At 45.7% G+C, this 25,344-nt stretch overlaps 1 protein-coding gene across 2 annotated transcripts in view; it reads right to left on the bottom strand.

Moving 5' to 3' along the window:
* Positions 1-19,552, bottom strand: part of LOC112240141 (sprouty-related, EVH1 domain-containing protein 2-like) — a 40,983-nt gene extending 21,431 nt beyond the window's left edge. The window contains exon 1 of one of the 2 annotated variants that reach the window (XM_042314727.1): positions 18,945-19,552. In XM_042314727.1, the coding sequence (XP_042170661.1) occupies positions 18,945-18,970 (26 nt within the window). In that variant the 5' untranslated portion in view covers positions 18,971-19,552. The remainder of the gene's footprint in view (positions 1-18,944) is intronic. The other variant, XM_042314729.1, reaches the window with a different exon arrangement.
* Between the last annotated feature and the right edge of the window lie 5,792 nt (positions 19,553-25,344).

Raw genomic sequence — 25,344 nt, 5'->3', positions numbered from 1 at the left:
GAGAGAGAGAGAGGGAGAGACAGACTTCATTGAGAGAAATAGAGAGACTTCATTGAGAGAGAGAGAGGGAGAGACAGACTTCATTGAGAGAAATAGAGAGACTTCATTGAGAGAGAGAGAGGGAGAGACAGACTTCATTGAGAGAAATAGACAGACTTCATTGAGGGCCCAGCCGTATACTGTATGGTAACCTGACACAACACCAGCCCAGCCTCCTCCCAATAACTACACAGGACAGAGGAGGAGGAGGGGAGAGGACGGGTAGGGGAGGAGGTGGGGGAGGGAGAGTAGAGGAAATTGTAAAGAATGACTGAAGTGAATGGTGTCGTGAGGTCACTTGGGGTGATAGACTGATGGCCATATAGTCTAGCCAGTAGAAATGAACAGAATACAGGCTATCTGCCCTCCATACAGTTTAGTCTACCTGATTACCATCAGGGTACCAACAACACAACACTATGTAAGTCAGAACAGAACCACCAGGGTACCAACAACACAACACCATGTAAGTCAGAACAGAACCATCAGGGTACCAACAACACAACACCATGTAAGACATGAACAGAACCATCTGGGTACCAACAACACAACACCATGTAAGACAGAACAGAACCATCAGGGTACCAACAACACCATGTAAGACAGAACAGAACCATCAGGGTACCGACAGAACAGAACCATGTAAGACAGAACAGAACCATCAGGGTACCAACAACGCCATGTAAGACAGAACAGAACCATCAGGGTACCAACAACACAACACCATGTAAATCAGAACAGAACCATCAGGGTACCAACAACACAACACCATGTAAGACAGAACAGAACCATCAGGGTACCAACAACACAACACCATGTAAGACAGAACAGAACCAGAACCATCAGGGTACCAACAACACAACACCATGTAAGACAGAACAGAACCATCAGGGTACCAACAACACAACACCATGTAAGACAGAACAGAACCATCAGGGTACCAAACACAACACCATGTAAGTTAGAACAGAACCATCAGGGTACCAACAACACAACACCATGTAAGTTAGAACAGAACCATCAGGGTACCAACAACACAACACCATGTAAGACAGAACAGAACCATCAGGGTACCAACAACACAACACCATGTAAGACAGAACAGAACCATCAGGGTACCAACAACACAACACCATGTAAGTTAGAACAGAACCATCAGGGTACCAACAACACAACACCATGTAAGACAGAACAGAACCATCAGGGTACCAACAACACAACACCATGTAAGACAGAACAGAACCATCAGGGTACCAACAACACAACACCATGTAAGTTAGAACAGAACCATCAGGGTACCGACAACACAACACCATGTAAGTCAGAACAGAACCATCAGGGTACCGACAGAACAGAACCATCAGGGTACCAACAACACAACACCATGTAAGTTAGAACAGAACCATCAGGGTACCGTCAGAACAGAACCATCAGGGTACCAACAACACAACACCATGTAAGTTAGAACAGAACCATTGGGGTACCAACAACACAACACCATGTAAGACAGAACAGAACCATCAGGGTACCAACAACACAACACCATGTAAGTCAGAACAGAACCATCAGGGTACCGACAGAACAGAACCATCAGGGTACCAACAACACAACACCATGTAAGTCAGAACAGAACCATCAGGGTACCATCAGAACAGAACCATCAGGGTACCGACAGAACAGAACCATTGGGGTACCAACAACACAACACAATGTAAGAGAGAACAGAACCATCAGGGTACCAACAACACAACACCATGTAAGTCAGAACAGAACCATCAGGGTACCGACAGAACAGAACCATCGGGGTACCAACAACACAACACCATGTAAGAGAGAACAGAACCATTGGGGTACCAACAACACAACACCATGTAAGACAGAACAGAACCATCAGGGTACCAACAACACAACACCATGTAAGTCAGAACAGAACCATCAGGGTACCAACAACACAACACCATGTAAGTCAGAACAGAACCATCAGGGTACCGACAGAACAGAACCATCAGGGTACCAACAACACAACACCATGTAAGTCAGAACAGAACCATCAGGGTACCGACAGAACAGAACCATCAGGGTACCAACAACACAACACCATGTAAGTCAGAACAGAACCATGCAAACTGGTGGAGGTCCAAACAACATAATGCACAAGCTCTTCAGTCAATTCAGTAGACTACAATTAATTCTCAAGTGTTTAACTAATTAACTAACTAACTCTCTGTCTGTCTGTCTGTCTGTCTGTCTGTCTGTCTGTCTGTCTGTCTGTCTGTCTGTCTGTCTGTCTGTCTGTCTGTCTGTCTGTCTGTCTGTCTGTCTGTCTGTCTGTCTGTCTGTCTGTCTGTCTGTCATGTATGGACCCAGAACTTCATCAAGCATCTGACCAACTACGTGAGACTTTAGTTCATTGGAATTGGAAGGGACACACACAGGTGGCTAACCTCGTTCACCTACACACACACACACACACACACACACACACACACACACACACATACTACCAGAGTCAGCCAGACAGCCAAAGTGACCAGCGTTAAGCAGGCAGCTCTGCTCCAATACGGTCTGGATTTCTAGGAGAGCTCAGAATCCACACACACACACACACACATCCTACTAGTAGGTTGGATTGAGTCTGCCTCACACACACACACACACACACACACGCGCTGCATGAGTCACCAGCAGACAGCGTCTCTGCCTTCAGTCTGCATACAGCCACCAGACTACTCTAAATATATGACAGACGTATGTATTTTTGTTGAAACTGGCCAAATAAAAACATGGAGAGTAACTCTCATCCACAATGACATAAGACTGTCTAGCTGGTCTGTCTCACTGTGATAAAGATAGGCTGTAGATCTGGTCTGAACGGAGAGGAATTCATATGAGAGGGTAGTAACATATCCACCCTGTGACGACAGCAGGGTGAAACACAGCAGACAGACAGACAGACAGACCCTATAATCTGAGGTCAGGCCACAACACAGACCTACTGCACCGGGCAAGAGAGGGGTGTGCACATAACCACACACTGGAGAGAGAACACACACACACACACAACCAGACACTGGAGAGAGAACACACACATGCACACACACACATACACACGACAGCTACTAACTTCTGCCTATCCTGGCTCCTTCCAAACCCTCCCTCGTGGTCACACCTCATCAAACACACAGGCCATTAAAAGACAGAGTCTGTCTGTCTGAGTGGCGTCCATCCCTCCACCTCTCCTTCCTAGCAGACTGTGTGATGGGATTCTAATCTGTTACCTAGGCCTGCTTCAGGTAGTCTGTGTGTGATGGGATTCTAATCTGTTACCTAGGCCTGCTTCAGGTAGACTGTGTGTGATGGGATTCTAATCTGTTACCTAGGCCTGCTTCAGGTAGACTGTGTGTGATGGGATTCTAATCTGTTACCTAGGCCTGCTTCAGGTAGTCTGTGTGTGATGGGATTCTAATCTGTTACCTAGGCCTGCTTCAGGTAGACTGTGTGTGATGGGATTCTAATCTGTTACCTAGGCCTGCTTCAGGTAGACTGTGTGTGATGGGATTCTAATCTGTTACCTAGGCCTGCTTCAGGTAGTCTGTGTGTGATGGGATTCTAATCTGTTACCTAGGCCTGCTTCAGGTAGTCTGTGTGTGATGGGATTCTAATCTGTTACCTAGGCCTGCTTCAGGAGATAGAGGCAGTGAGGCCAGTTGCAGACCTGAAGGGAAGACCCATTCTGTGTGATAGAGATAGAGGCAGTGAGGCCAGCTGCAGACCTGAGGGGCAGACCCATTCTGTGTGATAGAGGTAGTGAGGTCAGTTGCTGCACCAAGGGACTGGTAGACTACCTACAGACAGACTGGGGTCAGTTATGGACATAGGGGTTGGCTGATCTACTCATATTCCTAGTTTGCATATGACATACAATAACCTTATCATGACAGGCTGATTATAGGAAGAACCATTCTAGTCATATTGATCATTCTAATTATAGGAAGAACCATTCTAGTCATATTGATCATTCTAATTATTGGAAGAACCTTTCTAGTCATATTGATCATTCTAATTATAGGAAGAGCCATTCTAGTCATATTGATCATTCTAATTATAGGAAGAGCCATTCTAGTCATATTTATCATTCTAATTATAGGAAGTACCATTCTAGTCATATCAGGGCAACAAACAACGGATTTTCATTGTATGTCTGTAAGGTTCTCTATCAGGGCCCCAAACAATGGCTATTTTCAATACAGGTTCTCATGTTTGTTCTTGTCATGGATTTATTTTCAATACAGGTTATCATGTTTGTTCTTGTCATGGATTTATTTTCAATACGGGTTCTCATGTTTGTTCTTGTCATGGATTTATTTTCAATACGGGTTCTCATGTTTGTTCTTGTCATGGATTTATTTTCTATATGGGTTCTCATGTTTGTCCTTGTCATGGATTTATTTTCTATATGGGTTCTCATGTTTGTTCTTGTCATGGATTTATTTTCATTACGGGTTCTCATGTTTGTTCTTGTCATGGATTTATTTTCTATATGGGTTCTCATGTTTGTTCTTGTCATGGATTTATTTTCTATACGGATTCTCATGTTTGTTCTTGTCATGGATTTATTTTCAATACGGGTTCTCATGTTTGTTCTTGTCATGGATTTATTTTCAATACGGATTCTCATGTTTGTTCTTGTCATGGATTTATTTTCTATATGGGTTCTCATGTTTGTTCTTGTCATGGATTTGCTCAACTCCTGCGTCCTCGCTCCTGAGTCCTCTCTTGTATCCTTTTGAAAAGGTCAGAGGTAATGGAGGAGAGGGGAAGTGGATGAAAACACACCTTTATGAAATTAGTCTCTCCTCCACTTGTGTGTCATCATGTAAATGAAGTTCACAGGGGTGGAATAAATGTATAAAGGGATCAAAACAAATGAAGATAGTTGTGCAAGACATTTAGTAGATAAAACGATAAGCAGCATATTGTTCTTAAAATGTTGGCATGCTTTTCTCCTCTAACAAAACAACAGCTGAATCAAAGGGGGCGTGACAAATTTCAAAAGTCTTCCGTGAAGGACTCAGGTAGGATACACATGACTGTCCTCCATGAAAGGTGGCTATTGAGGACGGGAGGACTCTCTTCCGTTCGCCTACTAACTCAATTGACATCTCCTCCACCACTCGGCCACTTATCGGTTTCCGGGTCATGGAGGAGCGAGGACAAAGGGTGGAGGATGGACTTTTGTCCAAATGAGAAAAGGCCAGAGAGGCCAGGGAGTCACCTTGGTAACGTCAGCTTCCGTCCGGAATAAGGTAACAGGGAAAAACGCTTTTTCCAAATGGGAATTTAGTGAGGGTTGTTGATGTCACACAGCTGACAGGGAAGTGCGGACATAGAATGACTGAAAGCTGGGGCTTATTGACATGGAGGTACTATGTCATAGAACGATCAGATAGAAATACATAATGTAGAACAAGCATTCTGTGTCATATGGAATGGGATTATACAGAGCAGTTCTGTCCTGCTGGCTCAGACCAGAAGGGTTTTAGGGGGTTGGAAGCTTGGTTTGCTATTGACTGGGATTCTCTTCCAGCTTTTGCACTTGTCTGACCACTCTTACATGTGTGTTTCCCGAGCACACACACACACACACACACACAGTCCAGGTATTACCTCTGTACAGGTGAAGAAAGACAGTGTCTGCCTGGACATGTGAGGGTTATCAATAACTACAGCTGACAGTTACTAGGTGCAACTTTCCCTCGGGGGCCTGGAGTGTCAATAATCTCCAATGACCTCACCTCATCCAAGACCAATGGTAAATCGGACTCTCTCTCGTTCTCGCTCTCCCCATCTGGCTCGCTCTCTCTCTCTCTCTTTCTATGTCTGTCTCTCTCTTTCTGTCTGTCTCTTTCTGTGTGTGGTGGGTGGCAGGTAGGTCTAGTGGTTAGAGTGTTGGGCCAGTAACCGAGAGGTTGCTGGATAGAATCCCCGAGCTGACAAGGTAAAATTCTGTTGTTCTGCCCCTAAACAAGGCAGTTAACCCACTGTTCCATGGGCGCTGTGGATGTCGATTAAGGAAGCCCCCTGCACCTCTCTGATTCAGAGGGGTTGGGTTAAATGCAGAAGACACATTTCAGTTGAAGGCATTCAGTTGTAGAACTGACTAGGTATCCCCCTTTCTGTGTCTGTCTCTCTCACTCTGTCTCTCTGTCTCTCTCTCTCTGTGTCTGTCTCTCACTCTTTGTGTCTGTCTCTCTCACTCTTTCTGTGTCTGTCTCTCTCACTCTTTCTGTGTCTGTCTCTCACTCTTTGTGTCTGTCTCTCACTCTTTGTGTCTCTCTCTCACTCTTTGTGTGTCTCTCTCTCTCTTTCTGTGTCTGTCTCTCTCGCTCTTTCTGTGTCTCTTTCTCACTCTTTCTGTGTCTGTCTCTCACTCTTTGTGTCTGTCTCTCACTCTTTGTGTCTGTCTCTCACTCTTTGTGTCTGTCTCCCACTCTTTGTGTCTGTCTCTCTCACTCTTTGTTTGTCTCTCACTCTTTGTGTTTGTCTCTCTCACTCTGTCTGTCTCTCACTCTTTGTCTCTCTCTCTCACTCTTTGTGTCTGTCTCTCACTCTTTGTGTCTGTCTCTCTCACTCTTTGTGTCTGTCTCTCTCACTCTTTGTCTGTCTCTCTCACTCTTTGTGTCTGTCTCTCTCACTCTGTGTCTGTCTCTCTCACTGTGTCTGTCTCTCTCACTCTGTGTCTGTCTCTCTCACTCTTTGTGTCTGTCTCTCTCACTCTTTGTGTCTGTCTCTCACTCTTTGTGTCTGTCTCTCTCACTCTTTGTGTCTGTCTCTCTCAGTCTTTGTGTCTGTCTCTCACTCTTTGTCTTTGTGTCTGTCTCTCTCACTCTTTGTGTCTGTCTCTCTGTCTTTGTGTCTGTCTCTCTCACTCTTTGTGTCTGTCTCTCTCTTTGTGTCTGTCTTTTTGTGTCTGTCTCTCTCACTCTTTGTGTCTGTCTCTTTGTGTCTGTCTCTCTTTCTTTGTGTCTGTCTCTCACTCTTTGTGTCTGTCTCTCTCACTCTTTGTCTCTGTCTTTGTGTCTGTCTCTCACTCTTTGTGTCTGTCTCTCACTCTTTGTGTCTGTCTCTCTCACTCTGTCTGTCTCTCTCACTCTTTGTCTGTCTCTCACTCTTTGTCTGTCTGTCTGTCTCTCACTCTTTGTGTCTGTCTCTCTCACTCTTTGTGTCTGTCTCTCTCACTCTTTGTGTCTGTCTCTCTCACTCTTTGTGTCTGTCTCTCTCACTCTTTGTGTCTGTCTCTCTCACTCTTTGTGTCTGTCTCTCTCTCTTTTGTGTCTCTCTCTCTGTCTCTCACTCTTTGTGTCTGTCTCTCTCACTCTTTGTGTCTGTCTCTCTCACTCTTTGTGTCTGTCTCTCTCACTCTTTGTGTCTGTCTCTCTCACTCTTTGTGTCTGTCTCTCTCACTCTTTGTGTCTGTCTCTCTCTCTTTGTGTCTGTCTCTCTCACTCTTTGTGTCTGTCTCTCTCACTCTTTGTGTCTGTCTCTCTCACTCTTTGTGTCTGTCTCTCTCTCTTTGTGTCTGTCTCTCTCACTCTTTGTGTCTGTCTCTCTCACTCTTTGTGTCTGTCTCTCTCACTCTTTGTGTCTGTCTCTCTCACTCTTTGTGTCTGTCTCTCTCTCTTTGTGTCTGTCTCTCTCACTCTTTGTGTCTGTCTCTCACTCTTTGTGTCTGTCTCTCTCACTCTTTGTGTCTGTCTCTCTCACTCTTTGTGTCTGTCTCTCTCACTCTTTGTGTCTGTCTCTCTCACTCTTTGTGTCTGTCTCTCTCACTCTTTGTGTCTGTCTCTCTCACTCTTTGTGTCTGTCTCTCTCACTCTTTGTGTCTGTCTCTCTCTCTTTGTGTCTCTTTCTTTCTGTGTCTGTCTCTCTCACTCTTTGTGTCTGTCTCTCTCACTCTTTGTGTCTGTCTCTCACTCTTTGTGTCTGTCTCTCTCACTCTTTGTGTCTGTCTCTCTCTCTTTGTGTCTGTCTCTCTCACTCTTTGTGTCTGTCTCTCTCACTCTTTGTGTCTGTCTCTCTCACTCTTTGTGTCTGTCTCTCTCACTCTTTGTGTCTGTCTCTCACTCTTTGTGTCTGTCTCTCTCACTCTTTGTGTCTGTCTCTCTCAGTCTTTGTGTCTGTCTCTTTTTGTGTCTGTCTCTCTTTGTGTCTGTCTCTTCTTTGTGTCTGTCTCTCTCACTCTTTGTGTCTGTCTCTCTCACTCTTTGTGTCTGTCTCTCTCACTCTTTGTGTCTGTCTCTCTCACTCTTTGTGTCTGTCTCTCACTCTTTGTGTCTGTCTCTCTCACTCTTTGTGTCTGTCTCTCTCACTCTTTGTGTCTGTCTCTCACTCTTTGTGTCTGTCTCTCACTCTTTGTGTCTGTCTCTCTCACTCTTTGTGTCTGTCTCTCTCACTCTTTGTCTGTCTCTCTCACTCTTTGTTTGTCTCTCACTCTTTGTGTCTGTCTCTCTCTGTCTCTCACTCTTTGTGTCTGTCTCTCTCACTCTTTGTGTCTGTCTCTCTCACTCTTTGTGTCTGTCTCTCTTTGTGTCTGTCTTCTTTGTGTCTGTCTCTCTCACTCTTTGTGTCTGTCTCTCTCTTTGTGTCTTTGTGTCTGTCTCTCACTCTTTGTGTCTGTCTCTCTCACTCTTTGTGTCTGTCTCTTTGTGTCTGTCTCTCACTCTTTGTGTCTGTCTCTCACTCTTTGTGTCTGTCTCTCTTTGTGTCTGTCTCTTTGTGTCTGTCTCTCACTCTCTTTGTGTCTGTCTCTCTCACTCTTTGTGTCTGTCTCTCTCACTCTTTGTGTCTGTCTCTCTCACTCTTTGTGTCTGTCTCTCTCACTCTTTGTGTCTGTCTCTCACTCTTTGTTTGTCTCTCACTCTGTTTGTCTCTCACTCTTTGTGTCTGTCTCTCACTCTTTGTGTCTGTCTCTCTCACTCTGTCTGTCTCTCACTCTTTGTTTGTCTCTCACTCTTTGTCTGTCTCTCTCACTCTTTGTGTCTGTCTCTCTCACTCTGTGTCTGTCTCTCTCACTGTGTCTGTCTCTCTCACTCTGTGTCTGTCTCTCTCACTCTTTGTGTCTGTCTCTCTCACTCTTTGTGTCTGTCTCTCTCACTCTTTGTGTCTGTCTCTCACTCTTTGTGTCTGTCTCTCTCACTCTTTGTGTCTGTCTGTCTCTCACTCTTTGTGTCTGTCTCTCACTCTTTGTGTCTGTCTCTCACTCTTTGTGTCTGTCTCTCTCTTTGTGTCTGTCTCTCACTCTTTGTGTCTGTCTCTCTCACTCTTTGTGTCTGTCTCTCTCACTCTTTGTGTCTGTCTCTCTCACTCTTTGTGTCTGTCTCTCTCACTCTTTGTGTCTGTCTCTCTCACTCTTTGTGTCTGTCTCTCACTCTTTGTGTCTGTCTCTCACTCTTTGTGTCTGTCTCTCTCACTCTTTGTGTCTGTCTTTGTGTCTGTCTCTCTCACTCTTTGTGTCTGTCTCTCTCACTCTTTGTGTCTGTCTCTCTCACTCTTTGTGTCTGTCTCTCTCACTCTTTGTGTCTGTCTCTCTCTCACTCTTTGTGTCTGTCTCTCTCTTTTGTGTCTGTCTCTCACTCTTTGTCTTTGTGTCTGTCTCTCTCACTCTTTGTGTCTGTCTCTCTCACTCTTTGTGTCTGTCTCTCTCACTCTTTGTGTCTGTCTCTCTCACTCTTTGTGTCTGTCTCTCTCACTCTTTGTGTCTGTCTCTCTCACTCTTTGTGTCTGTCTCTCTCTGTCTCTTTGTGTCTGTCTCTCTCACTCTTTGTGTCTGTCTCTCTCACTCTTTGTGTCTGTCTCTCTCACTCTTTGTGTCTGTCTCTCTCACTCTTTGTGTCTGTCTCTCTCACTCTTTGTGTCTGTCTCTCTCACTCTTTGTGTCTGTCTCTCTCACTCTTTGTGTCTGTCTCTCTCACTCTTTGTGTCTGTCTCTCTCACTCTTTGTGTCTGTCTCCCTTCCTCTATTATCCCCTGTTTCAGGAGCCAGTGTTTCCCCTAGATTATTTTCCAGGTGGTGTACACAGGCTACTCCTTGCTATGTTGTGTTTTCTGTTTTGTGTTGTCTCTGATGCTCTATGGCATGTAGATATGTTGACTGGAGCTGAATGAGCTGAGAAAGTAATAGACTTTTTCCCCGAATGCTAGAAAGACGCACATAGAAAGAGCTGTGTTGTGAGAGGCTTTCCCCTTTCTAATCATTCTGCTGCTATGAAGACATGGTCCAACTCATTCCTACACAGACAGTGAGTGAGTGAGTGAGTGAGTGAGTGAGTGAGTGAGTGAGTGAGTGAGTGAGTGAGTGAGTGAGTGAGTGAGTGACAGTGAGTAAGTGAGACAGAGTGAGTGTGAGAGAGTGAGTGACAGTGAGTGAGTGAGAGAGTGAGTGTGAGACACTGAGTGAGTGAGTGAGTGAGTGAGACAGTGAGTGAGTGAGTGTGTGACAGTGAGTGAGACAGTGAGTCAGTGAGTGAGACAGTGAGTGAGTGAGTAACAGTGAGTGAGTGAGTAACAGTGAGTGAGTGAGTAACAGTGAGTGAGAGAGTGAGTGAGTGAGTGACGGACAGTGACTGACTGAGTGAGACAGTGAGTGAGTGACAGTGAGTGAGTGAGTGAGACTGAGTGAGTGAGTGACAGTGAGTGAGTGACAGTGAGTGAGTGAGTGAGACTGAGTGAGTGTGAGACAGTGAGTGAGTAAGTGTGTGACAGTGAGTGAGTGAGTGAGTCAGTGAGACAGTGAGTGAGTGAGTGAGTGAGTGAGTGAGTGAGTGAGTGAGTGAGTGAGTGAGTGAGTGAGTGAGTGAGTGAGTGAGTGAGTGAGTGAGTGAGTGAGAAAGTGAGTGAGTGAGTGAGTGAGTGACGGACAGTGACTGACTGACAGTGAGTGAGTGACAGTGAGTGAGTGAGTGAGACAGTGAGTGAGACAGTGAGACAGTGAGTGAGTGACAGACAGTGACTGACTGACTGACTGACTGACTGAGTGACAGACAGTGACTGAGTGAGTGAGTGAGTGAGTGAGTGAGTGAGTGAGTGACAGACAGACAGACAGTGAGTTAGTGACTGAGTTTTTTTTTGTGAGTGAGTATAGCAGTTGAATCAATGTGTGGTGGTCAGCTCTGGGTTACGTTGCAGACCAGCGAACTTAGCTGAATGTCATTGGGCATCAGAGTCAAATACTGAAATACTGACAGTGCACATGTCAGTAACCTAGAGATCAATACATCTTCCACTAATGTGTCTGTCCTCTCTGTGTGAGTGTGTCTGTGTGTCTCCGTCCTCTCTGTGTGAGTGTGTCTCCGTCCTCTCTGTGTGAGTGTGTATGTGTGTCTCCGTCCTCTCTGTGTGAGTGTGTATGTGTGTCTCCGTCCTCTCTGTGTGAGTGTGTCTGTGTGTCTCCGTCCTCTCTGTGTGAGTGTGTATGTGCGTCTGTCCTCTCTGTGTGAGTGTGTATGTGCGTCTGTCCTCTCTGTGTGAGTGTGTATGTGCGTCTGTCCTCTCTGTGTGAGTGTGTATGTGCGTCTCCCCTCTCTGTGTGAGTGTGTGTGTGTGTGTGTATGTGCATCTCTGTCCTCTCTGTGTGTGTGTGTGCTCTCCCCTCTCTGTGTGAGTGTGTGTGTGTCTCCCTCTGTGTGTGTAGTGTGTCTCCTCTCTGTGTGAGTGTGTCTGTCCTCTCTGTGTGAGTGTGTGTGTCTCCCTCTCTGTGTGAGTGTGTCTCCCCTCTCTGTGTGAGTGTGTATGTGTCTCCCCTCTCTGTGTGAGTGTGTATGTGTGTCTGTCCTCTCTGTGTGAGTGTGTGTGTCCTCTCTGTGTGAGTGTGTCTCCGTCCTCTCTGTGTGAGTGTGTCTGTCCTCTCTGTGTCTCTGTCCTCTCTGTGTGAGTGTGTATGTGTGTCTGTCCTCTCTGTGTGTGTGTGTCTGTGTGTCTCCGTCCTCTCTGTGTGAGTGTGTCTGTGTGTCTCCGTCCTCTCTGTGTGAGTGTGTCTGTCCTCTCTGTGTGTGTGTGTATGTGTGTCTCTCTGTCCTCTCTGTGTGAGTGTGTATGTGCATCTCTGTCCTCTCTGTGTGAGTGTGTATGTGTGTCTCTGTCCTCTCTGTGTGAGTGTGTCTCCGTCCTCTCTGTGTGAGTGTGTCTCCGTCCTCTCTGTGTGAGTGTGTCTGTGTGTCTCCGTCCTCTCTGTGTGAGTGTGTCTGTCCTCTCTGTGTGAGTGTGTATGTGCCTGTCCTCTCTGTGTGAGTGTGTATGTGTGTCTCTGTCCTCTCTGTGTGAGTGTGTCTCCGTCCTCTCTGTGTGAGTGTGTCTCCGTCCTCTCTGTGTGAGTGTGTCTCCGTCCTCTCTGTGTGAGTGTGTCTGTGTGTCTCCGTCCTCTCTGTGTGAGTGTGTATGTGTGTCTCCGTCCTCTCTGTGTGAGTGTGTATGTGTGTCTCTGTCCTCTCTGTGTGAGTGTGTCTGTCTCGTCCTCTCTGTGTGAGTGTGTCTGTGTGTCTCCGTCCTCTCTGTGTGAGTGTGTCTCTCCGTCCTCTCTGTGTGAGTGTGTCTGTCCTCCTCTGTGTGAGTGTGTATGTGTGTCCGTCCTCTCTGTGTGAGTGTGTGTCTCCGTCCTCTCTGTGTGAGTGTGTCTGTCCTCTCTGTGTCTCCGTCCTCTCTGTGTGAGTGTCTCCTCCGTCCTCTCTGTGTGAGTGTGTATGCGTGTCTCCGTCCTCTCTGTGTGAGTGTGTATGCGTGTCTCCGTCCTCTCTGTGTGAGTGTGTATGCGTGTCTCCGTCCTCTCTGTGTGTGTGTATGCGTGTCTCCGTCCTCTCTGTGTGAGTGTGTATGCGTGTCTCCGTCCTCTCTGTGTGAGTGTGTATGCGTGTCTCCGTCCTCTCTGTGTGAGTGTGTATGTGTGTCTCTCGTGTGAGTGTGTATGTGTGTCTCCGTCCTCTCTGTGTGAGTGTGTATGTGTGTCTGTCCTCTCTGTGTGAATGTGTATGCGTGTCTCCGTCCTCTCTGTGTGAGTGTGTATGCGTGTCTCCGTCCTCTCTGTGTGAGTGTGTATGTGTGTCTCCGTCCTTACTTACAGGCTCCAATCAATAGTGTAAAAAAGGTAGTATGTACATGTAGGTATGGTTAAAGTGACTACTTGATGAACAGAGAGTAGCAGCAGCGTAAAAGAGGTGTGTGGCGGGACACAAGGCAGATAGCCCAGATAGAGCCCGGTTAACCAATGTAAACGTTCTACCGTAGCGACCATGTTCTTTTAGGGGAGCGTATTTGATTCTGGGTTCTATAAATTTGTGAAAACTACTTCTAAAGATCCATACATTGTAAGTTTCTAACTCACTTCACTCGCGATAAAGAGGGGTTCGCTCGGCAGCTTGGTCGGACCAGCGTTGGACAGACCTCAGCGTGGGAGCTTCTTGTTTTAGTTTCTGTCTGTAGGCAGGGATCAACAAAATGGAGTCGTGGTCAGCTTTTCCGCCCCCCTTTCGGAAAAGCTGACCACGACTCCATTTTGTTGATCCCTGCCTACAGACAGAAACTAAAACAAGAAGCTCCCACGCTGAGGTCTGTCCAACGCTGGTCCGACTAAGCTGACTCCACACTCCAAGACTGCTTCCATCACGTGGACTGGGAGATGTTTCGTATTGCGTCAGACAACAACATTGACGAATATGCTGATACGGTGTGCGAGTTCATTAGAACGTGCGTTGAAGATGTCGTTCCCATAGCAACGATTAAAACATTCCCTAACCAGAAACCGTGGATTGATGGCAGCATTCGTGTGAAACTGAAGGCACGAACCACTGCTTTTAATCAGGGCAAGGTGTCTGGTAACATGACTGAATACAAACAGTGCAGCTATTCCCTCCGCAAGGCTATCAAACAAGCTAAGCGCCAGTACAGAGACAAAGTAGAATCTCAATTCAACGGCTCAGACACAAGAGGTATGTGGCAGGGTCTACAGTCAATCACGGACTACAGGAAGAAACCCAGCCCAGTCACGGACCAGGATGTCTTGCTCCCAGGCAGACTAAATAACTTTTTGCCCGCTTTGAGGACAATACAGTGCCACTGACACGGCCTGCAATGAAAACATGCGGTCTCTCCTTCACTGCAGCCGAAGTGAGTAAGACATTTAAACGTGTTAACCCTCGCAAGGCTGCAGGCCCAGACGGCATCCCCAGCCGCGCCCTCAGAGCATGCGCAGACCAGCTGGCCGGTGTGTTTACGGACATATTCAATCAATCCCTATACCAGTCTGCTGTTCCCACATGCTTCAAGAGGGCCACCATTGTTCCCGTTCCCAAGAAAGCTAAGGTAACTGAGCTAAACGACTACCGCCCCGTAGCACTCACATCCGTCATCATGAAGTGCTTTGAGAGACTAGTCAAGGACCATATCACCTCCACCCTACCTGACACCCTTGACCCACTCCAATTTGCTTACCGCCCAAATAGGTCCACAGACGATGCAATCTCAACCACACTGCACACTGCCCTAACCCATCTGGACAAGAGGAATACCTATGTGAGAATGCTGTTCATCGACTACAGCTCGGCATTCAACACCATAGTACCCTCCAAGCTCGTCATCAAGCTCGAGACCCTGGGTCTCGACCCCGCCCTGTGCAACTGGGTACTGGACTTCCTGACGGGCCGCCCCCAGGTGGTGAGGGTAGGCAACAACATCTCCTCCCCGCTGATCCTCAACACTGGGGCCCCACAAGGGTGCGTTCTGAGCCCTCTCCTGTACTCCCTGTTCACCCACGACTGCGTGGCCATGCACGCCTCCAACTCAATCATCAAGTTTGCGGACGACACAACAGTGGTAGGCTTGATTACCAACAACGACGAGACGGCCTACAGGGAGGAGGTGAGGGCCCTCGGAGTGTGGTGTCAGGAAAATAACCTCACACTCAACGTCAACAAAACTAAGGAGATGATTGTGGACTTCAGGAAACAGCAGAGGGAACACCCCCCATCCACATCGATGGAACAGTAGTGGAGAGGGTAGCAAGTTTTAAGTTCCTCGGCATACACATCACAGACAAACTGAATTGGTCCACTCACACAGACAGCATCGTGAGGAAGGCGCAGCAGCGCCTCTTCAACCTCAGGAGGCTGAAGAAATTCGGCTTGTCACCAAAAGCACTCACAAACTTCTACAGATGCACAATCGAGAGCATCCTGGCGGGCTGTATCACCGCCTGGTATGGCAACTGCACCGCCCTCAACCGTAAGGCTCTCCAGAGGGTAGTGAGGTCTGCACAACGCATCACCGGGGGCAAACTACCTGCCCTCCAGGACACCTACACCACCCGATGCTACAGGAAGGCCATAAAGATCATCAAGGACATCAACCACCCGAGCCACTGCCTGTTCACCCCGCTGCCATCCAGAAGGCGAGGTCAGTACAGGTGCATCAAAGCTGGGACCGAGAGACTGAAAAACAGCTTCTATCTCAAGGCCATCAGACTGTTAAACAGCCACCACTAACATTGAGTGGCTACTCCCAACACACTGTCAATGACACTGACTCAACTCCAGCCACTTTAATAATGGGAATTGATGGGAAATGTTGTAAATATATCACTAGCCACTTTAAACAATGCTACCTTATATAATGTTACTTACCCTACATTGTTCATCTCATGCATACGTTGATACTGTACTCTACATCATCGACTGCATCCTTATGTAATACATGTATCACTAGCCACTTTAACTATGCCACTTGGTTTACATACTTATCTCATATGTATATACTGTACTCGATATCATCTACTGTATCTTGCCTATGCTGCTCTGTACCATCACTCATTCATATATCCTTATGTACATATTCTTTATCCCCTTACACTGTGTATAAGACAGTAGTTTTTTTTGGAATTGTTAGTTAGATTACTTGCTCGTTATTACTGCATTGTCGGAACTAGAAGCACAAGCATTTCGCTACACTCGCATTAACATCTGCTAACCATGTGTATGTGACAAATACATTTTGATTTGATTTGATTTGATTTGGTGCTAGAACATGCGCAGATCATATGCGCAGATTAATGTGTTTTACGTGTCCTAATCATTTGTCAAAGTGTTCAGAAAACAGGGTGTTTTAATCGCCGTATGCTTCATTCGATTTTGACTTGAAGCCTATTAAGAGAAGCAGAGTAAGGTGTTTACATGACTATTGGATAATCTGCCTACTACCATAATCAGTTTAATATCGCGTTATAAGTGTGCCTGTAAACGTGTTCAATGTGTCATTACGGATAAAACATAAATCCTTCAAATGCGTATTGAGTAGAATATCAAATATTTATTTTAATAAACAGCAGCTTTTGCCCTTACTAATCATTATATTTATATGCATTTAATCCGATTGCTGTAATAAAATCAGATAACTTTTTTACAAACGGGGCATTTGGCCTGGGCTGCTGTGTGTAAGGACAACAGGTTCCTGTCTTTATTGTTTGGTTGCCGCACTAATGGCCCTCATGTCAAGGTAGCAAGGCCCCTGGCTGTAGCTATGCACGGTGAATGGGGCGCGCTGAAGGTTACAGTTTTTATGAATGGGCGAGCGTCACGCGACTGCCACGCAAACATCCCCTCCTGTGCCCTTCGCCCTTCCGACAGCTATCTATCAGGATCTGCATGACTGCCATTCTACAGAACCTCTCTGCTTCCAAAGCAACAGGCCCACCTATGATTCAGCACGCACACGCAGCATTATAAAGGCGAATAGTCTATTGAATATCGACAATAAAGGAGACTGTAAATTGATGCCATTAATAATAGGCTTGAATAAACCGAAATAGGTGTTGTTGCCAACAAGAAAGATCTTGCCTACAAATACAAATTACAAGTAGGCCAATGCATCAAACATTATGCTATATGTTAGTCTACGAGAAATATAATTGAACTGCATCACAGTGGTCCTCCCAGTGTGTGTGTATGTGTGTGTTTTATAAGGTACTCAGTCAGGCTTTCATCTTACTCTTGATGCTGTAAAAGCAGAATGCACGAGGTGAAACCAGTTTTCCTCTTGTCATTGCAGACCTTAGAGACATTTTGCCAGGCCTTTTAGCCCAAATATCACATGAATACACAGACTTGCCAAAATATATAGAAACGTCTAAATGTTCTGTACAAAAAAATTCAAATCAATACAACTCATGCCAAAATGTGTAGAATTGCAGGAAAAAGCTCGACCTGCACAATTCTCTCTCCACCAACAAGAAGGGGGTGAACAGTTTGTATCATGAATGTTCCCCAATGCTGGAAGGGGAGACTGAGTGAAAAAGTTTGGGAATCCCTGGCCTAAAACAACATTAAAACGATCCAAAGACACAACTCAGAAAGCTTACATGCCAAGACTATTGAAGAGGCTCTGTTTACATTTGAAATGCTTTCGATTTGAGCGAGATAAAGGAAGGCACGGCACAATGATTCAGACTTTATGAATAGCCTGGGGTTAGCACAGGCTACAAAGAAACTGGAATAACGATCCAACGTTAAAATAATGACACGCAATAATGTCCCGCAATTATAAGGGACATAGATTTTAAACATCTAAACATATATTTTAAAAAACGGGTTGATGTTGTCAGGTAAACTTTGCCAGACAAGCCCTGTCGTCCTCGATTGGTGTTTTTATGAATGAAACGTGCTCCCGGGAAGACTTCTTCCCCTAGTCACAGTTTGAAGCAAACATACTTTCAAACGATGACCTAAACACAAATAAGCAGACGAATAGCTACAAAGAGATAACAGACGACAGTCTCTGTTCCATCCGTCGATAGATTGTAACTTGTTTCAAACTTGGTTACATTTTTAAAAGGCCCTACCGCTGCTAATCGCTTCACAACATGTTTCCGATCCACCCACGCTGCAACCCCCACCCCTTTAACGCTTATGTAAATGAGAGCGATTGTGAAAAGAGATGGTGGATGGGGCATATCGGATATCTCATATCCTCCTTCCGAAAAGAGTTCCCCCAGCCACAGCTTGAACAAACAAACACAGAACGATGGCCTAAACGAATGTTGCATAGGGTACGAGACAATATCAACCGCAAAGTAACGAGAAGCGACAGGCTCTGTTCCCATCCGTCGATAGAGTAACTTTTACAACGCTAGAGTTTCGAACTTGGTTACATTTTAAAAGGCCCTACTGCTGATTTCTTTACAGCATGTTTCCGATCCACCCACGCTGCAACCACCACACCACCTTCCCCCTCCTCTCCCTCCGCAAGACAGAATCAGTAGACTAGAACAAGGCGGGGGCCCTAACCCCCCCCCAGTCCTCTTCTGCTTTCACTGTCAATATATTATAGCCTAATCCCCTATGCCACAGACCATTTTCAAACTTTTAAAAAATATATATTTTTTAAAGACTGAATCTAAACAGATCCACAAGGCATTCGTTTCCAACAAATAAAATGTAACTTAGTTGAGCATTTCTCAAAGGGAAATATATATATTGGAGTCGATATTTACTAGTCTAAGGATGTGCGGTTCCAATTTGACAATCGCTCCATCTGTTGCAAGCTGCCTGGCCAGCCAGGTTAACGTTAGTAGAACGCAATTTCTTACTAGCCCGAGTCCAAAATCTGTGCCATGTGATATTATGGGCAGATGTTCTACTAGCCCGGTCTAAAAAGTTACCTACTTGCCTCCGGCTTTCTTAATTTTGAACCGTTTTTTGAAACACTCAAAATGTTCAACTCCGCCCGATAATCATAGCTTAGTCCAGACATACTGTGTCATATAGCCGTGTTATTGTATTCTTGTTTGATTTGCTTTCAACGCTTTGCGAACCATTCTGCCTAATGAAAAGCGCCAATGAAGTTTAATACGTTGTTATTATAATACTTACTCGCTTGGGTGTGTTTCTTCTATCATTTTCTCGTTTCACCTGAGATAATATCCCAATGCGGGTGCATGCTTTTTGCTCGTCATTTCTTTCAACACCTATCCTCAGTCCTTTCCCTTCTATTCCGCGTAGAAGCCTATCTCTCCGCTGCCTTTGTGTGAATACACAGCGCTCTTTGCTTCAGTCTTAGACTACAGTAGGTCTCTCTCTCTCTGCTGTCCTTTTCTTGTCATGCCAACCAGTTGCTTGTGTAAAATAAAGACTCTCAGAAAGTTTATAATCCTCAGGGTAATACGGTGAAGTAAAACATGTGCCTCCTAAATTCTGGGGGCCCGGTTTTCGACGGCCCGTTCAGCGTTGCTGAATGGGCACTGGCGTTACCGAGGGGTGGCCCCGCTAGAGCCCCATCGCTCGCTACTCCATGTTGGATTGTGCAGGCACCCCTACGTCACGGCGAAGGGAGATAGGAGATGCCGCGTTCAAAACAACTGGGAACTGGGAACTCGGAAATCTCCGACTTCCGACTTTAGTACGTGCAAGACTTCTGGAATTCCAAGTCGGGCCTATTTCTAGAGCTCCGACTTTCCGACCTGAAGATCACTGAAGTCATGATTTGACCTCATATTTTCCAAGTTCACAGTTGTCTTGAAAGCGCCAGAGCAGTGTCCTCACTGGTTACCGCAAACAAAACGTCATAAACCCCGCCTATTTAAAATGTCATTTTAAACCCAACCTTAACCCTAACCTTAACACACTGCTAAACTCATGACTAAACTTAACCTTAAATTGATACTACCAATCAAATGTTAGTTTTCATTCATTATTATGATATAGCCACATTTATATGATATTGTGACCTTGTGGCTGTGGTAACTAGTGGAAACCCAGAGAGTGACGCCACGTTCAAAATGACTGGGAACTCGGGAAATTCTCCAACTTCCGACTTCAGTTCGTTGAAAACAACTGGGAACTCAGAAAAAAACGAGCTCCGACTGGGGAAAAAAATAGTTTTGAACGGTCATCCAACTCTTAATTGTAAGTCTGTGTGCGTCATTTCAGACAAACAGCGAAGGAAAGAGAATGTTCGGCGTTGCGTCTCGTGGGTAACGACAGAAGAGAAGCATGGAGAGGCCAGAGAGCGCCAGACTTGTTAATTGGGCTAAGGAACAGTAGGTCGTCACCAGGTGACTTACCTCATGAAGCTGGTTGAGAGAATGCCAAGAGTGTGCAAAGCTGTCATTAAGGCTAAGTTTGGCTACTTTGAAGAATCTCAAATATAAAATACATTTTGATTTGTTTAACACTTTTTTTTGGTTACTTCATGACTCCATATGTGTTATTTCATAGTTTTGATGTCTTTACTATTATTCTACAATGTAGAAAATAGTTTTAAAAAAATAAAGAAAAACCCTTGAATGAGTAGGTGTTCTAAAACTCTTGACTGGTAGTGGATAGATACTTGATGAAACATTGACTTTGGCCTTCACTGTCACGCCCCGACCTGAGTATTCTTTGTTTTCTTTATATGTTTTGTTTAGGTCAGGGTGAGACATGGGTGATGTATGTGTTTTTGTACTGTCTAGGGGTTTTTGTAGGTTTATGGGGTTGTTTATCATCTAGGTGTTTATATATGTCTATGGTTGCCTAGATTGGTTCTCAATTAGAGGCAGGTGTGTATCGTTGTCTCTGATTGGGAACCATATTTAGGCAGCCATCTTCTTTGGGTATTTTGTGGGTTATTGTCTATGTCTAGTTGCCTGTGTATGCACATTTATAGTATAGCGTCACGGTCGTTTTGTATAGTTTGTTTAAGTGTTTCTTCGTCTTATTAAAGAATATGTATTCACATCACGCTGCACCTTGGTCTCCTCCGATACGACGACCATGACATTCACTGCTATAGCCCACAGAAACATGTTGAATAACGCATTCATAAACAGCTAAAAAAAAAAGCTACCTAAAATAAATAATCAGGAAACACGTTATGAAGTGTCTGTCTTGTATCTGTCAGATATAACAACACTTAGGGGATAAAAATATGTGTGGCGCATTTGTCCCAGATTTGACACCCTCACACATTTTTACAGATGCACCATTGAGAGCATCCTGTCAGGCTGTGTCGCCGCCTGGTACACAGCCGCAGGGCTCTCCAGAGGGTGGTGGTGCGGTTAGCCCAACACATCACCGGGAGCACACTGCCTGCCCTTCAGGACATCTACAACACCCGGTGTCACAGGAAGGCCAAGAAGATCATCAAGGACCTCAGCCAACCGAGCCACGGCCTGTTCACCCCACTATCACCCAGAAAGCGAGGTCAGTACAGTTGCATCAAAGCAGGGACCGAGAGACTGAAAAACAGCTTCTATCTCAAGGCCATCAGACTGTTAAATAGCCATCACTAACTGGCCTCCACCGAGTACCTTGCCCTGAACTTAGTCACTGTCACTAGCCGGGTACCACCCCGTTACTCATCCCTGCACCTTAGAGGCTGCTGCCCTTTGTACATAGACATGGAACACTGGTCACTTCTATAATGTTTACATACTGTTTTACCCACTTCATATGTATATACTGTATTCTAGTCAAGGTTCATCCCATTCAAGAGGCCCACAATGGAAATATTTCCCAGACTGTTTTGTGTGTTATCCTCCATGATTTAACAAGAAATTTGTTGAGTGGTTGAAAAACGAGTTTTAATGACTCCAACCTAAGTGTATGTAAACTTCCGACTTCAACTGTATGTATATATATATATAGGTAACCCAGTCAACAGTGTTTTTTTTGTTGCTTCAATAGAGTGACAAGGAAAAAGCAAGGTTTGCATGGCCATCATATCTCATATTTCAGAGCGCGGTCTACTGATAGAAAGCCCATTCAAGAAATTTCATCCAAGTAGAGAAGTTCAACTGAAGCACAAAATTCGTCTGATGCCGAACCAGAAAACAAGAAGCATTTTACATCTGCGTGTACAAAACACAGCAAGATATTTCTTCTTATTTCTTATGAAGAACTATGTGTTAATGCGACACCATACGGCTGGATACCCCCCAACACTATTCCATATTGGTAACATGTTAAGTTTGTTGTTCACGTTTTACAGACGATTGTGACGATGTTCTTGTCTGGATCCTCTCGTGTAGATAAAGGCTGCTTTAACAAGCCCCATGTTATGGAATACCTTTGCCAAGCGATTGGTACATATTGAAAGTCAATGGAAATATGCGATTGGTAAAGGTAACTGGAATTGGACTTGTAATAACTGTCTGTGTTTCTTCGGTCCAGAGGGAGCAGGCACTTTTGAAATTATTATTTACATTTTTTTTTTTTACCTTTATCTTACTAGGCAAGTCAGTTAAGAACAAATTCTTATTTTCAATGACGGCCTAGGAACAGTGGGTTAACTGCCTGTTCAGGGGCAGAACGACAGATTTTGTACCTTGTCAGCTCGGGGATTTGAACTTGCAACCTTTCGGTTACTAGTCCAACGCTCTAACCACTAGGCTACACTGCCGCCCCAAACTTGGTGTCACGCCACCAGGGACAAGACCTGTGGCTGTCTTTGCTCTCTGGAGCAGGGTGCCTTTGAATGGAGTGAATCCTGGGCTGTCTGTGATGGCTGGCGTTTGGTGAGAAGCAGACCCGGTGGCGAGCAGGGGTGTAACTGAGAAGACTGTGTCTGTCACTTTTGAGTTTTGAAGGAGACTTTACCTGATGAAGTCATGTTAGGATATGTCAGTTGTCCAATGGGAGCGTTAAGGTTCAGATGCCAGCTTATGGTCATGTTGCAGTAGTGTGTCGGAGGGAGGTTCAGATGCCAGCTTATGGTCATGTTGCAGTAGTGTGTCGGAGGGAGGTTCAGATGGTCATGTTGCAGTAGTGTGTCGGAGGGAGGTTCAGATGGTCATGTTGCAGTAGTGTGTCGGAGGGAGGTTCAGATGGTCATGTTGCAGTAGTGTGTCGGAGGGAGGTTCAGATGCCAAGCTTATGGTCATGTTGCAGTAGTGTGTCGGAGGGAGGTTCAGATGCCAGATGGTCATGTTGCAGTAGTGTGTCGGAGGGAGGTTCAGATGCCAAGTTATGGTCATGTTGCAGTAGTGTGTCAGAGGGAGGTTCAGATGCCAAGCTTATGGTCATGTTGCAGTAGTGTGTCGGAGGGAGGTTCAGATGGTCATGTTGCAGTAGTGTGTCAGAGGGAGGTTCAGATGCCAAGCTTATGGTCATGTTGCAGTAGTGTGTCGGAGGGAGGTTCAGATGCCAAGCTTATGGTCATGTTGCAGTAGTGTGTCGGAGGGAGGTTCAGATGGTCATGTTGCAGTAGTGTGTCAGAGGGAGGTTCAGATGGTCATGTTGCAGTAGTGTGTCAGAGGGAGGTTCAGATGCCAAGCTTATGGTCATGTTGCAGTAGTGTGTCAGAGGGAGGTTCAGATGCCAGCTTATGGTCATGTTGCAGTAGTGTGTCGGAGGGAGGTTCAGATGCCAAGCTTATGGTCATGTTGCAGTAGTGTGTCAGAGGGAGGTTCAGATGCCAAGCTTATGGTCATGTTGCAGTAGTGTGTCGGAGGGAGGTTCAGATGCCAAGCTTATGGTCATGTTGCAGTAGTGTGTCAGAGGGAGGTTCAGATGCCAAGCTTATGGTCATGTTGCAGTAGTGTGTCGGAGGGAGGTTCAGATGCCAAGCTTATGGTCATGTTGCAGTAGTGTGTCGGAGGGAGGTTCAGATGGTCATGTTGCAGTAGTGCGGAGGGAGGTTCAGATGCCAAGCTTATGGTCATGTTGCAGTAGTGTGTCGGAGGGAGGTTCAGATGCCAAGCTTATGGTCATGTTGCAGCAGTGTGTCGGAGGGAGGTTCAGATGCCAAGCTTATGGTCATGTTGCAGTAGTGTGTCGGAGGGAGGTTCAGATGCCAAGCTTATGGTCATGTTGCAGTAGTGTGTCGGAGGGAGATTCCAGACATGTGAGAAGTGTGCCGGAGGACATGGGACAAAGGAATGTGTAGAATTGGTGTAAAAACTGTGTCAATTGTGCAGTGGTGTAAAGTACTTAAGTAGAAATAGTTTAAAGTACTACTTAAGTAGTTTTTGAGGGTATCCATACTTTAATATTTATATATTTTTTACAACTTGGACTTTTACTTAACTACATTCCTAAAGAAAGTTCTGTACTTTTTACTTCATACTTTTTCCCTGACACCCACAATTACTTGTTACATTTAGAATGCTTAGCAGGACAGGAAAATGGTCCAATGCACGCACTTATCAAGAGAACATCCCTGGTCATCCCTACTGCCTCTGATCTGGAGGATTCACTAAACAGAGAACATCCCTGGTCATCCCTACTGCCTCTGATCTGGAGGATTCACTAAACAGAGAACATCCCTGGTCATCCCTACTGCCTCTGATCTAGCAGACTGATTAAACAGAGAACATCCCTGGTCATCCCTACTGCCTCTGATCTGGAGGATTCACTAAACAGAGAACATCCCTGGTCATCCCTACTGCCTCTGATCTGGAGGACTCACTAAACAGAGAACATCCCTGGTCATCCCTACTGCCTCTGATCTGGAGGATTCACTAAACAGAGAACATCCCTGGTCATCCCTACTGCCTCTGATCTGGAGGATTCACTAAACAGAGAACATCCCTGGTCATCCCTACTGCCTCTGATCTGGAGGACTCACTAAACAGAGAACATCCCTGGTCATCCCTACTGCCTCTGATCTGGAGGATTCACTAAACAGAGAACATCCCTGGTCATCCCTACTGCCTCTGATCTATCTCCCTGGTCATCCCTACTGCCTCTGATCTGGAGGATTCACTAAACAGAGAACATCCCTGGTCATCCCTACTGCCTCTGATCTGGAGATTCACTAAACAGAGAACATCCCTGGTCATCCCTACTGCCTCTGATCTGGAGGATTCACTAAACAGAGAACATCTCTGGTCATCCCTACTGCCTCTGATCTGGAGGACTCACTAAACAGAGAACATCACTGGTCATCCCTACTGCCTCTGATCTGGAGGATTCACTAAACAGAGAACATCCCTGGTCATCCCTACTGCCTCTGATCTGGCGGATTCACTAAACAGAGAACATCCCTGGTCATCCCTGCTGCCTCTTATCTGGAGGACTCACTAAACAGAACATCACTGGTCATCCCTACTGCCTCTGATCTGGAGGACTCACTAAACAGAGAACATCCCTGGTCATCCCTAAACAGAGAACATCCCTGGTCATCCCTACTGCCTCTGATCTGGCGGATTCACTAAACAGAGAACATCCCTGGTCATCCCTGCTGCCTCTGATCTGGAGGACTCACTAAACAGAGAACATCCCTGGTCCTCCCTACTGCCTCTGATCTGGAGGACTCACTAAACAGAGAACATCCCTGGTCATCCCTACTGCC

Source organism: Oncorhynchus tshawytscha, unplaced genomic scaffold (genome assembly GCF_018296145.1).
Source record: "Oncorhynchus tshawytscha isolate Ot180627B unplaced genomic scaffold, Otsh_v2.0 Un_contig_14593_pilon_pilon, whole genome shotgun sequence".
Taxonomy (NCBI): Eukaryota; Metazoa; Chordata; class Actinopteri; order Salmoniformes; family Salmonidae; genus Oncorhynchus; species Oncorhynchus tshawytscha.
This window is presented reverse-complemented; position numbering and strand designations above follow the sequence as displayed.